General features: G+C 42.8%; 1 protein-coding gene across 2 annotated transcripts in view; it reads left to right on the top strand.

The window, feature by feature from the left end:
* The window catches only part of PEPD (peptidase D), a 234086-nt gene extending 221206 nt beyond the window's left edge, over window positions 1-12880 (top strand). For both annotated transcript variants that reach the window (XM_037877714.2, XM_037877713.2), the window contains one exon: window positions 12217-12880. In XM_037877714.2, the coding sequence (XP_037733642.1) occupies window positions 12217-12363 (147 nt within the window). In that variant the 3' untranslated portion in view covers window positions 12364-12880. The remainder of the gene's footprint in view (window positions 1-12216) is intronic.
* Window positions 12881-14139: the final 1259 nt, after the last annotated feature.

Here is a 14139-nt window from a genome sequence, read left to right as displayed (position 1 = left end):
TAAGTTAATTGTATCCAGTCTGCAAATTAATTCCAATTCAGCAGTCTCTCGTTGGAGTCTGTTTTTGAAGTTTTTTTTGTTGAAGTATTGCCACTTTTAGGTCTGTAATCGAGTGACCAGAGAGATTGAAGTGTTCTCCAACTGGTTTTTGAATGTTATAATTCTTGACGTCTGATTTGTGTCCATTTATTCTTTTACGTAGAGACTGTCCAGTTTGACCAATGTACATGGCAGAAGGGCATTGCTGGCACATGATGGCATATATCACATTGGTAGATGTGCACGTGAACGAGCCTCTGATGATGTGGCTGATGTGATTAGGCCCTATAATGGTGTCCCCTGAATAGATATGTGGACACAGTTGGCAATGGGCTTTGTTGCAAGGATAGGTTCCTGGGTTAGTGGTTCTGTTGTGTGGTGTGTGGTTGCTGGTGAGTATTTGCTTCAGGTTGGGGGGCTGTCTGTAAGCAAGGACTGGCCTGTCTCCCAAGATCTGTGAGAGTGATGGGTTGTCCTTCAGGATAGGTTGTAGATCCTTGATGATGCTTTGGAGAGGTTTTAGTTGGGGGCTGAAGGTGATGGCTAGTGGCGTTCTGTTATTTTCTTTGTTGGGCCTGTCCTGTAGTAGGTGACTTCTGGGTATTCTTCTGGCTCTGTCAATCTGTTTCTTCACTTCAGCAGGTGGGTATTGTAGTTGTAAGAATGCTTGATAGAGATCTTGTAGGTGTTTGTCTCTGTCTGAGGTGTTGGAGCAAATGCGGTTGTATCGTAGAGCTTGGCTGTAGACAATGGATCATGTGGTGTGGTCTGGATGAAAGCTGGAGGCATGTAGGTAGGAATAGCGGTCAGTAGGTTTCTGGTATAGAGTGATGTTTATGTGACCATCGCTTATTAGCACCGTAGTGTCCAGGAAGTGGATCTCTTGTGTGGACTGGTCCAGGCTGAGGTTGATGGTGGGATGGAAATTGTTGAAATCATGGTGGAATTCCTCAAGGGCTTCTTTTCCGTGGGTCCAGATGATGAAGATGTCATCAATGTAGTGCAAGTAGAGTAGGGGCATTAGGGGACGAGAGCTGAGGAAGCATTGTTCTATGTCAGCCATAAAAACGTTGGCATACTGTGGGGCCATGCGGGTACCCATAGCAGTGCCGCTGGTTTGAAGGTATACATTGTCCCCAAATGTAAAATAGTTATGGGTAAGGACAAAGTCACAAAGTTCAGCCACCAGGTTAGCCGTGACATTATCGGGGATAGTGTTCTTGATGGCTTGTAGTCCATCTTTGTGTGGAATGTTGGTGTAGAGGGCTTCTACATCCATAGTGGCCAGGATGGTGTTATCAGGAAGATCACCAATGGATTGTAGTTTCCTCAGGATGTCAGTGGTGTCTCAAAGATAGCTGGGAGTGCTGGTAGCATAGGGCCTGAGGAGGGAGTCTACATAGCCAGACAATCCTGCTGTCAGGGTGCCAATGCCTGAGATGATGGGGCGTCCAGGATTTCCAGGTTTATGGATCTTGGATAGCAGATAGAATACCCCAAGTCGGGGTTCCAGGGGTGTGTCTGTGCGGATTTGTTCTTGTGCTTTTTCAGGGAGTTTCTTGAGCAAATGGTGTAGTTTCCTTTGGTAACCCTCAGTGGGATCAGAGGGTAATGGCTTGTAGAAAGTGGTGTTGGAGAGCTGCCTAGCAGCCTCTTGTTCATATTCCAACCTATTCATGATGACGACAGCACCTCCTTTGTCAGCCTTTTTGATTATGATGTCAGAGTTGTTTCTGAGGCTATGGATGGCATTGTGTTCTGCACGGCTGAGGTTATGGGGCAAGTGATGCTGCTTTTCCACAATTTCAGCCCATGCACGTCGGCAGAAGCACTCTATGTAGAAGTCCAGTCTGTTGTTTCGACCTTCAGGAGGAGTCCACCCAGAATCCTTCTTTTTGTAGTGTTGGTAGGAAGCTCTCTGTGGGTTAGTATGTTGTTCAGAGGTGTGTTGGAAATATTCCTTGAGTCAGAGGCGTCGAAAATAGGATTCTAGGTCACCACAGAACTGTATCATGTTCGTGGGGGTGGAGGGGCAGAAGGAGAGGACCCGAGATAGGACAGATTCTTCTGCTGGGCTAAGAGTATAGTTGGATAGATTAACAATATTGCTGGGTGGGTCAAGGGAACCACTGTTGTGGCCCCTTGTGGCATGTAGTAGTTTAGATAGTTTAGTGTCCTTTTTCTTTTGTAGAGAAGCAAGGTGTGTTGTAAATGGCTTGTCTAGTTTTTGTAAAGTCCAGCCACGAGGAAGTTTGTGTGGAAGGTTGTTTTTTTATGAGAGTATCCAGTTTTGAGAGCTCATTCTTAATCTTTCCCTGTTTGCTGTAGAGGATGTTGATCAGGTGGTTCCGCAGTTTCTTTGAGAGCGTGTGGCACAAGCTGTCAGCATAGTCTGTGTGGTATGTAGATTGTAATGGATTTTTTACCTTCAGTTCTTTTGGTGAAATCGTGGTGGAATGTCCATCTGTTTGCATTTGGAAAGGAAGATGATGTCTTCCTGTCTGTATCTGTATGAGTTTTTTCATGAAGTTGATAGATTTCCACTATCTTACTGGGTTAGATAATGGTTCAGGCAGATTTTCTACTTTGTCTTTTCATGCATGTGCAGGAAGAAATTTGTTTTAGAAAATGTAATACATTATGAAGGAAACTACTTCTGTAGAGGGCACTTTGTCAGTTGAGTCCCGCAGACCAACTGCATGCTTTCTAAATTAACTCTTTAACTCGTTCACCTCAGATTAACTGGAGGCCCATTTTCTTCACTGATAGAAGTACTCTCCTCCATCATCACCAGGCTGCATGTTAAATAGGTGGCATGTCTACAGGGTGAGGCAAAGAAACTTGTACATTATGAAACAAGATACTAAGGTTCATATTGCTGATTTAGTTTCTGCTCAAGCCAGCAACACAAAGAAGTGCTGTGGAAGGAAAGCCTTATGTTCCTTAATCCAGCGTGGCATTAGTAAAGAACTGAAAAAACCCTTTGAGCAGGATTATAGTTGTCATGATATGAAACCTGTGCACCAAGATTGGTGAGGTTCTATACAGAGAAGTTCAGGGTTTTCACGAGCATGTAAGTTTGATCTTGGCTGCTCAGGCTCCATATTGCAAGGCCTACCTGGCAGACTGTGCATGGGGAAAGATGGCTGTCTCAGAATAGAGGTTATGCGGTATGAGTCTTGCACCCTACTGACCCCAAATTATCATTTACATTCTAGTGGCTGGTGTGCATGTGAATAAGCAGAGGGCCTCATTCCAGCCATGCTGTCTGTGATACTTCTCACGTCACTAAATTCATCTAGAACGTTTCACCAGTTAGATGCCTTCAGATCCGTTTCCCGTTAGCAAAATTAGCATTTTTGAAAGGGGTCAGATTGACCTGAAAACTGTAAGTCCTATGTTCTTCCACGGTCCAGACACAACTCAGGCAGTAGGAATTGAAGCTTCCCCATGTTGCCTTGTCAGTATATCCCTTAATTGGTGGAGAGGCTTTTAGTTCAGCCTGCGCACCCATTCACTCCTTGGCTTATCTGCTGAGACTCTCAGCAAGGACAATAGTTTTGTGGTGATTTAGGAATTGTCTGTATTGCTATCACCAACTAATTTATCATAATCCACTGAACAATCGTCTGCTAGTAACAGCTTCACCACTGTTGATCTGAGCTGGCTTTGAACCACCAACCTAGAAACAAAAGATTCTATATTCCATTACCAATCCTCTGAGTCATCCAATCTACTATACAGCTGGCTTTAAAAGTACTATATCCAAAGTATATAATCTTATCACACGATGTGGGACTTTACCCTCTGATGTGTAATGCTCTACGGTAGTCTGGGATGTTATCTTACCTTGTTATTTCTTTTATCAATACTTGCCAGCCAGTCATGATCCTGATGAATGAAAGGAGTGTGTCATGTTTAACTGTGCATTTTCTAACTTTGAGCATGTCATACTGTATGTGACCCTTAACCCTGTTTTAAAGGGACACTGTAGATGCCCTTTCCCAGTTAAACACCACCATAAAAGTAGGTTGGATTTTTGTTACTTATCCCAAGAACAGATTTTGGGAACCAGTTAGTAAGTGGATTTAATCCTGGCTCTCTTGTCTTGGAAATATTCAACCAAAACCCCCATTATTCAGCGTACTGGTGCAAACACCCCGAAGGAGGAACACGTTTGCTTGCATTTTAACTCTGCAAGACAGAGCATGTGGGGGGATACATGGACTCCCATTGTCTGTTTGGAGTAGAACAGTCCAATGTGCACACATTTTCTGCTTGTATCCATGAGCCCAGCATTGCTAAGTTGTTGCCCAACTAACTCACTCTTCATGTCCTGAACTGTAAATGTTTCCCTCCAGGGGGTTCCATGAGCACCCAAAATCCAATCCCTTCCCTAATTTTTGTTTTATCTCCCTTAATGATGACTGCTTTTTCCATCTAAGAAGAACTTGATTGGGCCTCTGAATTTGCCAAGGGGATTGGTGCACAGGAAAGGATTGAGCACCAACCTCAGTTTCCAATCCTCACTTATTATTTAAAATAACAACACAAACACAGCCAGCTGGTGTCATTTAATTCTGTCTTGGAAAAAAAATTGAAATAAATTTCTAAAACTGAAATACATCTAAATTTTACAGCAAAGCTTAAAAGTAATACAATAAAAATACACTTGATCATCCTTCTAATTCTAGCTCTTAACATGATTCCTGGTAGATGAAAGATACTCTCCAATGAATGTTACTTAATTCTTAGTAACTGCATTCTAGTTTATTTCCATTTATACAGGCTGAGTTAATACCTCTTCCAAACACATTTCCGGAGAATTATCCTCTACAAACTAAAAAGATCTCAGAAAGTTGTCTGCAATACCAATAATTGATGATAATGTATGCGGCTCATCACTATAGTGTCTGGCTTTACTTTACAAGGCTTAAATTTAATAGCAAAAAAACTATCCCAAAAAAGGAAGCAAATTCCCTAATTTAATGCTGCAAAGCATAACTTAGCCAGTAAGAGACAAGAGAGTCCAGAACATGCAGTGAGCAAGTAAATAAGTGGCCAGACTTTCAAAAATGTTTAGCACGCAGCACTGTTTTCTGTGGGAGATTTTAGGTAGCGAAACTGTTGAACAGCTCTCACGCCTGTTTCATCACACTCTAAATGTGGTCAGTTGAAGGCTCAGACATATTTCTGGCAGGAGCAATTTCCATAGGAGAGGACCCACCACTGGGAATTCCTGTCTCCCAGGCAGCATGGTGGAGCACAGAAATGCAGGAACAACCTCTCTCTCATCCCTGCCCATCCCAGACAGTAGAGAAACAGCCTTTGTTAGTCTTTTCACTGTTGAGAACAGAAAGAATTGGAGAGGAAGGTGTGATGGGTTGAATCACAGAAACCCCCTTAGGGTTGCCAACTGATGTGCCAAGTCTACTTCTGCCCCTGCTTTCCCAAGACTCCAGCACCCTGTCTTGTTGAGCCAGACACGCCAGTCTGCTCCAACACAGACCCAGGGTCTGAACCATGTGCCCCAAAGCTGCAGACTAACTGAAAGCAACTTCAGAAGTGTTCCTGTCTTTAACACTCAGATGCCCAACTCCCAATGGGGTCCAAACCCCAAATAAATCCATTTTACCCTGTATAAAGCTTATACAGGGTAAACTCATAAATTGTTTCCCCTGTATAACACTGTTTGCTCCCCCAGGTATTAATACATACTCTGGGTAAATTAATAAGTAAAAAGTGATTTTATTAAATACAGAAAGTAGGATTTAAGTGGTTCCAAGTAATAACAGACAGAACAAAGTGAATTAACAAGCAAAATAAAATAAAACATGCAAGTCGAAGCCTAGTACGGTAATAAAACTGAATAAAGATAAAATCTCACTCTCCGAGATGTTTCAGTAAGTTTCTTTCACAGACTGGACACCTTCCTAGTCTGGGCACAATCCTTTCCCCTTGTACAGCCCTTGTTCCAGCTCAGATGGTAGCTAGGGGATTTCTCATGATGGGCGCCCCATTTGTTCTGTTCCACCCACTTATATATCTTTTGCATAAGGCGGGAATCTTTTGTCCCTCTGGGTTCCCACCTCTCCTTCTCAATAGAAAAGCACCAGGTTAAAGATGGATTCCAGTTCAGGTGACATCACATGTCACTGTAAGACTTCATTACCCATTTGCCAGCCCACAGGTATGCAGGAAGACTTGCAAGTAAAACAGAGCAATCTACAGTCAGTTGTCCTGGTTAATGGGAGCCAGTAAGATTCCAAACCACCATTAATGGCCCACACTTCGTATAACTACAAGAGGACCTCTGAGTTATATTTCATATTTCTGGTTTCAGATACAAGAGTGATACATTTATACAAATAGGATGACCACACTCAGTAGATCATAAACTTTGTAATGATACCTTACAAGAGACCTTTTGCATGAAGCGTATTCCAGTTAATTATATTCACACTCATTAGCATATTTTTATAAAATCTCATAGAGTGCAACGTCACAGAAGGCTTATGGCCTTCATTCTAATCACTCATGCTTAGAGTTGGCCAGAGAGAGGAAGTAGAATCCAAGTAAAGCTCCAGGAGAAAGTAAGAAAGAAGAGACAACACAGAGCTTCAATGTGGGTGCCTAAACTGCGCCTGCAAAACTTCTGCAAATATGCAAGTCCTATACATAGGTGTCCAAATGACCAGTGTGTGTGACAGGTTTGTGCACACTTTATGGGTGCAACTAATGTGCTCAGACTTAAAAATGTGATTTGGGGTCAAAAATGGATTTCTTTCATCATTATTTTCCTGGAGGTAGTCAGAAGTTAAAGTATACATTATTTATTGTGCCAGTTTGGAGAGTAAGGATGGTCTTGAGTGTAAAATACTAGACTGGGATTCAGGAAACCTGGGTTCAGTTCCTCCTTCTGTCACAGACTTCCAGTGTGATCTTAGGAAAGTCACTTTATCTCTTTGTGCCTTACTTCTCCACCTGTAAAATTAAGATGATTTTTCTTTCTCACATCCTTCATCTTGTCTATTTAGATTGTAAGCTATTTGGGGCAAGGACTATGTCTTGTCTTATATATTTGTACAGTGTATAATACAACATGGCATCCATCTCATCCGGGTCGTCTAGGTGCTTCCATAATACAAATGATTTTCCAATTTAGAAAGTCCCTTGTGGTCTTATTTAATGCACAGGAAAAGTAGCTGGTTCCCCCAAGGGAAAGTGGAAGGCTGACTACCCTAGCTCTAAACAGTATCCTCTGAGCTTATCTTTCACATGTATTGGGGTTTGACATTTCCATTCATCATAAGCTGATTACTGATTTAGGCAGTTCATGTGATGTTTTCTCTAAAATCCAGTAAAACCACCCAATCTGATTTTGACCTATTATGTTCAGTCTCTGCTCAGGCTTCATATTGCCCCGTAGCATTAGTTGTTCATTGAGGTAGCGACCAAATCAACATGTGTGAACTCTGTGTGTCTGTCTGTAAAAACACTGAATCACAACTGAATTTTAAATGGATTTTTAAATTTATTTCCTGCTTAGATTTACAAATTGTTCTCATTTAAAAGTAAATGGCTTTACATATTCCATGACCTTGAAAATGTGGTCATGTTATGGTATTATTTTTCAAAATGTTGGTGTTTAATTCAGAAATAAACATTAAGCGCAATTAAAAAGCAGAAAAATTTCCTTTTTGCACCTATATAGGGTCATTTAATTGCTTTTTTACTTGGTTCAGAGAGCAATGTAGTACACCTCTACCCCGATATAACGCAGTCCTCGGGAGCCAAAAAAATCTTACCGCGTTATAGGTGAAACCGCGTTATATCAAACTTGCTTTGGCCTCGAGCATTTCCGTTATTAATAGTCACTTCCTGCCCCCTGACTGACCCCTCAGAACCCCTGACCCATCCAACACCCCCCCCCCCCCCCGGCTCCTTGTTCCCTAACCTTTTGCATGAAGCGTATTCCAGTTAATACTCCAGAGACTCCCAAGACCCCACCCCCTATCTAAGCCCCCCTGCTCCTTGTCCCCTGACCGCCCCCTCAAGAGACCCCCCCCATCCCTAATCACCCCCAGGACCCTACCCCCTACCCAACTCCCCTGCTCCCTGTCTCCTGGCTGCCCCAACCCTTATCCACACCCCCGCCCCCTGACAGGGCCCTCGGGACTCCCACACCCTATCCAACACCCCTGACCGCCCCGCCCCCAGAACCATCCAACGCCCCTGCTCCCTGTCCCCTGACTGCCCCCCCCCGAGACCCTCTGCCCCTTATCCAACCCCTCAGCCCCGGTCCGGCACTCTTAACACGCCACTCAGAGCAGCGTGTCGGAGCCAGACACACTGACGCGCTGATCTGCCGGAGCGCGCGGCCCCGCCCCCCAGAGTGCTGCTTTACCGTGTTATATCCGAATTTGTGTTATATCAGGTCGCATTATATCAGGGTAGAGGTGTAGTTATTATACTTATTTTTAATTTACATAAGGCTGAGCTCACTTCCTGTGTTTGTGGTAGATGGATGTTACAGAATGAAACAGATTACTCGTAACGATTGAAAAGTGATTCATTATAATCACAAACATGCTTCTTAATGTTTCACATCATGCAAGTTTAAGTGTGTCCCAAAAGCATGTTTATAAAGGTTTTGCTTAGAAAAGTTGTTAGCAATGATGAAATGTACAGTTTTCTCTAAAACCATTCTAAGCAACCGGTGTCTGTGATGGACTCTAATAATTGACTAACCATTTATTCAAATAGCTACTAATTTATTAACTGTCTATAAACTCTGACTGGACCGTTGATAGCAAATGGGGCTGAAATAAGAATGTGCTGTGTGTAGGAACGGGGGACTGGTCAGGCCGAGATCATGAGGAGGTGTCACTCTGTAGTAATGTGGCAGTTTTAATCTTTGGATTTTCGGCAGATAGGATTTTATACTAGACTGTGCTCTCTGTAAGAAATAGAGCTATGAAAAATAATAACTACGGCAGACTGTTCAGTGCTCCGTTGCCATTTGGTGTAAACATACACATTTCTTGTGTGACAAACTTGTAACCTTAAAAATAACAAGTATGCTGATGTGTGTCAGTGGAAGGCATCAGAATCCCTCCCCTTACCTCTGTCCCTCGACTTCTCCAGAGTGCCACCTCAGACTCCTCAAGGCAGACACTCAATTGCTTTAATCGGACTGCAGTGTTTATGCTAATTTAATATGCATAGTAGCTTCTATGGGCCATATGTTTCCATGGTTTCACAGGCGGGACTCCCAGCAGCCGTATCCCATGTGACTTTTCTAACGATGTCTGGGGTCTGACATAATGTTAATCTGTACTGTTTAACTGTGTATGTGAGTCAGAACTGTGTTTTTAGACCCTCAAAGCTTTAACATATCATAGCCAAAAGAACTAGATGTGTGCGACAGCACCCTTCACTTGGCAGACAACACAGGACATCCAGCCCAGAGCACCTCACTATATTAATGAGTCTGGAAAACAGTGTATTAGGCTGGTTACATATTTAGCTGATGAAAACTATTTAACCCACATCCTGTCCTTGGATTTACCCATGAGACTGCTGCTGCGGGAAGGATTTGGTCCATTGAGTCAACCCTGTGAAGGTCTGCTGCTGGAGATACACAGTTGTGCAATCTTATCTATCTAAATAGGCCATACCACCACACTTGATAGGAGAGTGGTGTTTGAAGGACAATGCCTACATTACTGGTCACTTTGCCTCTCCAGAAATATTTCTGAAACAAGTCATTTTGTGTATAAAAACCCAAAGATGCCTAGAGGATATGTTGTACAATGTATCCAAAAGCTAGACTTGTAGCTAAAAGCCACCTGCAATGTACTGTACATGTGACAAGGAAGCTGAATTAAGGTTGCACAAGCAACTAATCTTGTTTGATTTTGTAGTCTTAATGTCCTCAACATAGTGTGTGTGTGTATGTGTATAATTTCCTGGGTTTTTAAAAAAGAAAACTAAAAAAACCAAATTCCATCCTGTAGCAGCATATTGAAACCCACATGGGTCATCAGTAGTGTTGCAACCTTTAGATCTACCACTCAGACCTCTGCCGCCTGAGTCAATAAAGTAACTGATTGTAGTTGTAGGTTGTCATCCTCTGTGTGGACCATCACTAGAATGGGATGAAACACACATTTTGCCAGTAGATTTCACTGATATTTGCAGACAGCAGAGGAATGGTGAGACCCAGGAATCTTGGATTCTATTCCAGGATCTGGAGGGGAGTGTTCTCTAGTGTACAGGCTCTTCTGTCTGTTTTCTCTCCCTCCCCCCTCAAAAAAAGGCAAGCTTGACCTGTTCTGCCCTGTCCCCTCAAACCTGTCCTTGTTGTCCCAGTCCTGGTTCCTTGTCCCTGTCTCATTCTCATTGCCTACCCAGTCCCAGTCTCCATTCCTCAGACTTCTTGTCCCAGTCTCCTTGCCCAGCCAGTCCTTGTCTCCCCCTCCTGGCTCCTCATGCAATCTCTCTCTCCCCATCCCTTCTTTCTTCCCCTCTCCCACTACTGGCTCCCAGACCTAGTCATCCTCCCTGGCACCTCATCCTAGCTCAGTCTCTCCTCCACTCACCCTAACTCTTTGTCCAAGTCTCTGTGTTCAGTCAGTCCCAGGTCTACCCTCCCCACCCCCGGCAACTGGCTTCAAGTCTCTCCTCCCATTTCCGTCACTGGTTCCCAGTCTTACCATCACCCAGTCCTAGTCTCTTTGACCAGCCAGTTCTTCAAAGATGACATGGCAATGTTTAGGATTCTTTTGCTTGCGTTTTTTTATTCTGATCCACTGATCAGTTCAAGAACAATAAAATAGAAATCTCTCTCAGATGCATGCACTTGCTCATGCCATGTCATCTACTTCCCTTCTGCAGTTTCAGATGCATGCTTTTCAGAAAATACAGAGTAAAAAGGAGATTCACAGCCTTTGATTTTATAGCTGTACAAATCAAATGTGTGAACTCAACAGTTTATTTAATTCTGCTTTATAATGCACTTTATTTTTTTTACATGGTATCAAGTAATGTGGCAAAGACATCATTAAACAGTTTAATACGTCTAGATGACTCATTTTGTTTGAACAAATGGATTATTTTGCAAGCAGAAGTACAAATGTTAACCAGCTTTATTCTTAGTTTAAAATGTCAAGAGGTCAGAAACAATTAAAGCCACTGTAAGGTGGGAGTCACCATGGTTTGTGTTCTCTTGGATTGACACCTTACTAAAATTGCTTTTATTGCAGCTTAGTGACTTACTAGCATTTTTCTGATAAGATAACAGGAATGACTGGGTAGGCATATTTCCTGGTAAAAAGAGATATGGGAAATTAAAGCTGCATAGAAAATGGTACAAGCTGTTCATTTTAGCAGAACAAGAGCTGGAAATGTGAAGAAAAAAAACCCTGCTGCTTTCTTACCCAACCTTAACATATAAATGATAGTGTTTTTTAAGTAACGTTGGACTAAAAGCCACTGTAAGACTTTGTCAGCTCAAGGTTCAGTGGTTTGTTAGTAACAGTGTCAGGTACATGTAATTTGCTGTAGATAATTCATTGTGGAGCTAATTATACTTTTAAAAAAAAAAAAAGACAACAATGTGATGTAAAGTGAAAAAGACAACTAGACCCAGCACGGCAACATGGCTGCTCTGGATACAAATGGGTCAACATTTGAATGGCACCGTACTCAGGGACAAATCTGTCTCCAGCATAGTTAGAGTAAATGGGTTGTGTGCTGGAGAAGTGCCAGAAGATCCAGGGAAAGAGCTTGCCTGGTTCCCTTGCTGCCCCCTGTGCCTGGGAGTTTGGGTTTCTTGGATACATATAAGGTATCTTCCTCGTCCCTCCCACAGGCCACCCTAGCTGGCACCTGGCACACCACGTGCAGATGCACTTCCTCCGTCATGGTTGCTTTGCCTGCTGAGTTTATGTGAACCTGAGAGACTAGCATGGGCACGTGCAAAGGGGCAGTTTTCACCCTAATGGACTTCTGTGCCTCTCTCCTAGCAGTGGGAAGTTCTGGTGCTCACAAGGCCTTGTTCATCCACACCAAGCTGGGTTGAATGTGCACTTTACACTCCAACTGCCATTGTTTACTAGTGTCTCTCTCACACCACACTAGAATGTACTGGTAACTGTGTGTTCTCTGTAACAGGTCCGAATTGAGGATGACATTGCAGTGGCGGCCAATGGAATGGAGCTATTAACGTGTGTCCCGCGTACTGTGGAAGAAATAGAGGCTTTCATGGCAGAAGCCCAAGGCAGCACTAAGTCATTTGACTCCTTGGCCAGCCAAAAGTAGTAAACTCCACAGTGGTTGCTGCCTTCCGCTAACCAGCCATCATTCTGATTTTACGCTACTGCTTATAAAATAAAATGTATCAAATTCTGCGCAGCAAATTGAATCAGGCAAGTCATTAGGCTGGAATGATTACTTGATTAGAAATGAAGTTTGAAGGATTCAGCACTATACATTCAGGTAGCTCTCCTGCAATCAACAGTTTATATTACTAAGTGCCAGCTGAAAAATAGTACTGAAATTATAAAGCTTTAAAATCTCTGTTCATCTGTATCTTTCCAATCAGATCTGCATTTTGATACCAGTGATTTTTTTTTAAAAATAACAGCTGTATTATCTGATGTAATCATAAGAAAATGCTTAGAAGTCCTATTTTGGAAACTTATATCACAACTATTACAAAGTTTTTTTGTTAATTGGAAGTGGCTGAAAAAGTGACACATCCTACATTTTTCTTGATATTGATGGAATGGACAGAATTAAATGTGTAATAAAAATCCTCTGTGAAAGTTGTTCATAACTTTGTGTAGGTCACTTTTTCCGTCTCCCATTACATCCCTCTTCCATCACCGTATCTTTATCTGGGCTTTCTACCCATTGTGTGCTCTGGAAATTCAGGCACTTCATTAACTAGATTTTATTCCCCACATACTGAGGGCACTGAACTTTCATACACAGGCCACATCCCCTTTGCTCAGAGAGGCAGGGAGAGATGTCGGTTTCTGTCTCTGTCCTTTAAAGATGTGGGGTACCATCGTTTACAGATCTGGAGTCTTAAAAATTCCACCTGAATAGCATGAAGAGAGAGTTTTATGTTACAGGAATTCAGTGTTATGCAATGGAATACACCCTATAGAACAGGTGGGATTTTCAAAGCTATCTGATAATAGTAAAGGATCCATTTAAAATTTGCTATGATGCTCTATAAATGTGTAAGAATAATGATTATAAACTGAGTTTTCCTGCATGCAAGATATGCATTTTCCAGAGGAACATTTCCTTACCATACAGTACATGAATATTTATGAGATTGCCTGTAAGGAATAAGTACATTTCTCGCAGTGACAGAATGGCATTACTTACAAAATAACAAATAAATCCAGGTCATATTTCCTTGTTTTGTGAATACACTAAAACACAGTTTAGACTGTCAGCTTATCTGGGTAGCGGTGGCCTGCCATGTAGTCTGACTACAAAGCACCACCAAAACAATTCTTCTGTTGTATAAACAACACATTAAATATTTATTTTAGCCCAAAAAAGGGGGTTAGGTCCAAAGTATATTGTAAAATCTTAAAAACAAAATCATTAATCCCAATAACCTCAATCTGTTCAGAAACTCAATTTGTACAGATGTTAGCTCCAGTAATGGTAGCACCTATGTTGATACACTTCAGAACTTTCCCAGCATCATCATATAATCATCAAGTGCTCAGTTTCACTGATACCACTTCCAGACTTCAGGGCCCAGATTATTCCTTGTGTTTTAGAGCAGGGGTGGGCAAACTTTTTGGCCCGAGGACCACATCTGGGTGGGGAAATTGCATGCAGGGTCATGAATGTAGGGCTGGGGCAGGGGGGTGGGGCGTGGGAGGAGGTGCAGTGTGCAGGAAGGGGCTCAGGGCAAAGGGTTAGGGTACAGGAGGGGGCTCAGGGCAGGAGGTTGGGGTGTAAGGGGGGTGCAGAGTGCAGGAGGGGGCTCAGGGCAGGGAGTTGGGGTACAGGGAAGGCTGCGGAGTGTGGGAGGGGGTTCAGGGCAGGGGGTTGGGGTGCAGGAGG

This window comes from Chelonia mydas, chromosome 12 (assembly GCF_015237465.2).
Source record: "Chelonia mydas isolate rCheMyd1 chromosome 12, rCheMyd1.pri.v2, whole genome shotgun sequence".
Lineage (NCBI taxonomy): Eukaryota > Metazoa > Chordata > Testudines > Cheloniidae > Chelonia > Chelonia mydas.
This window is presented reverse-complemented; position numbering and strand designations above follow the sequence as displayed.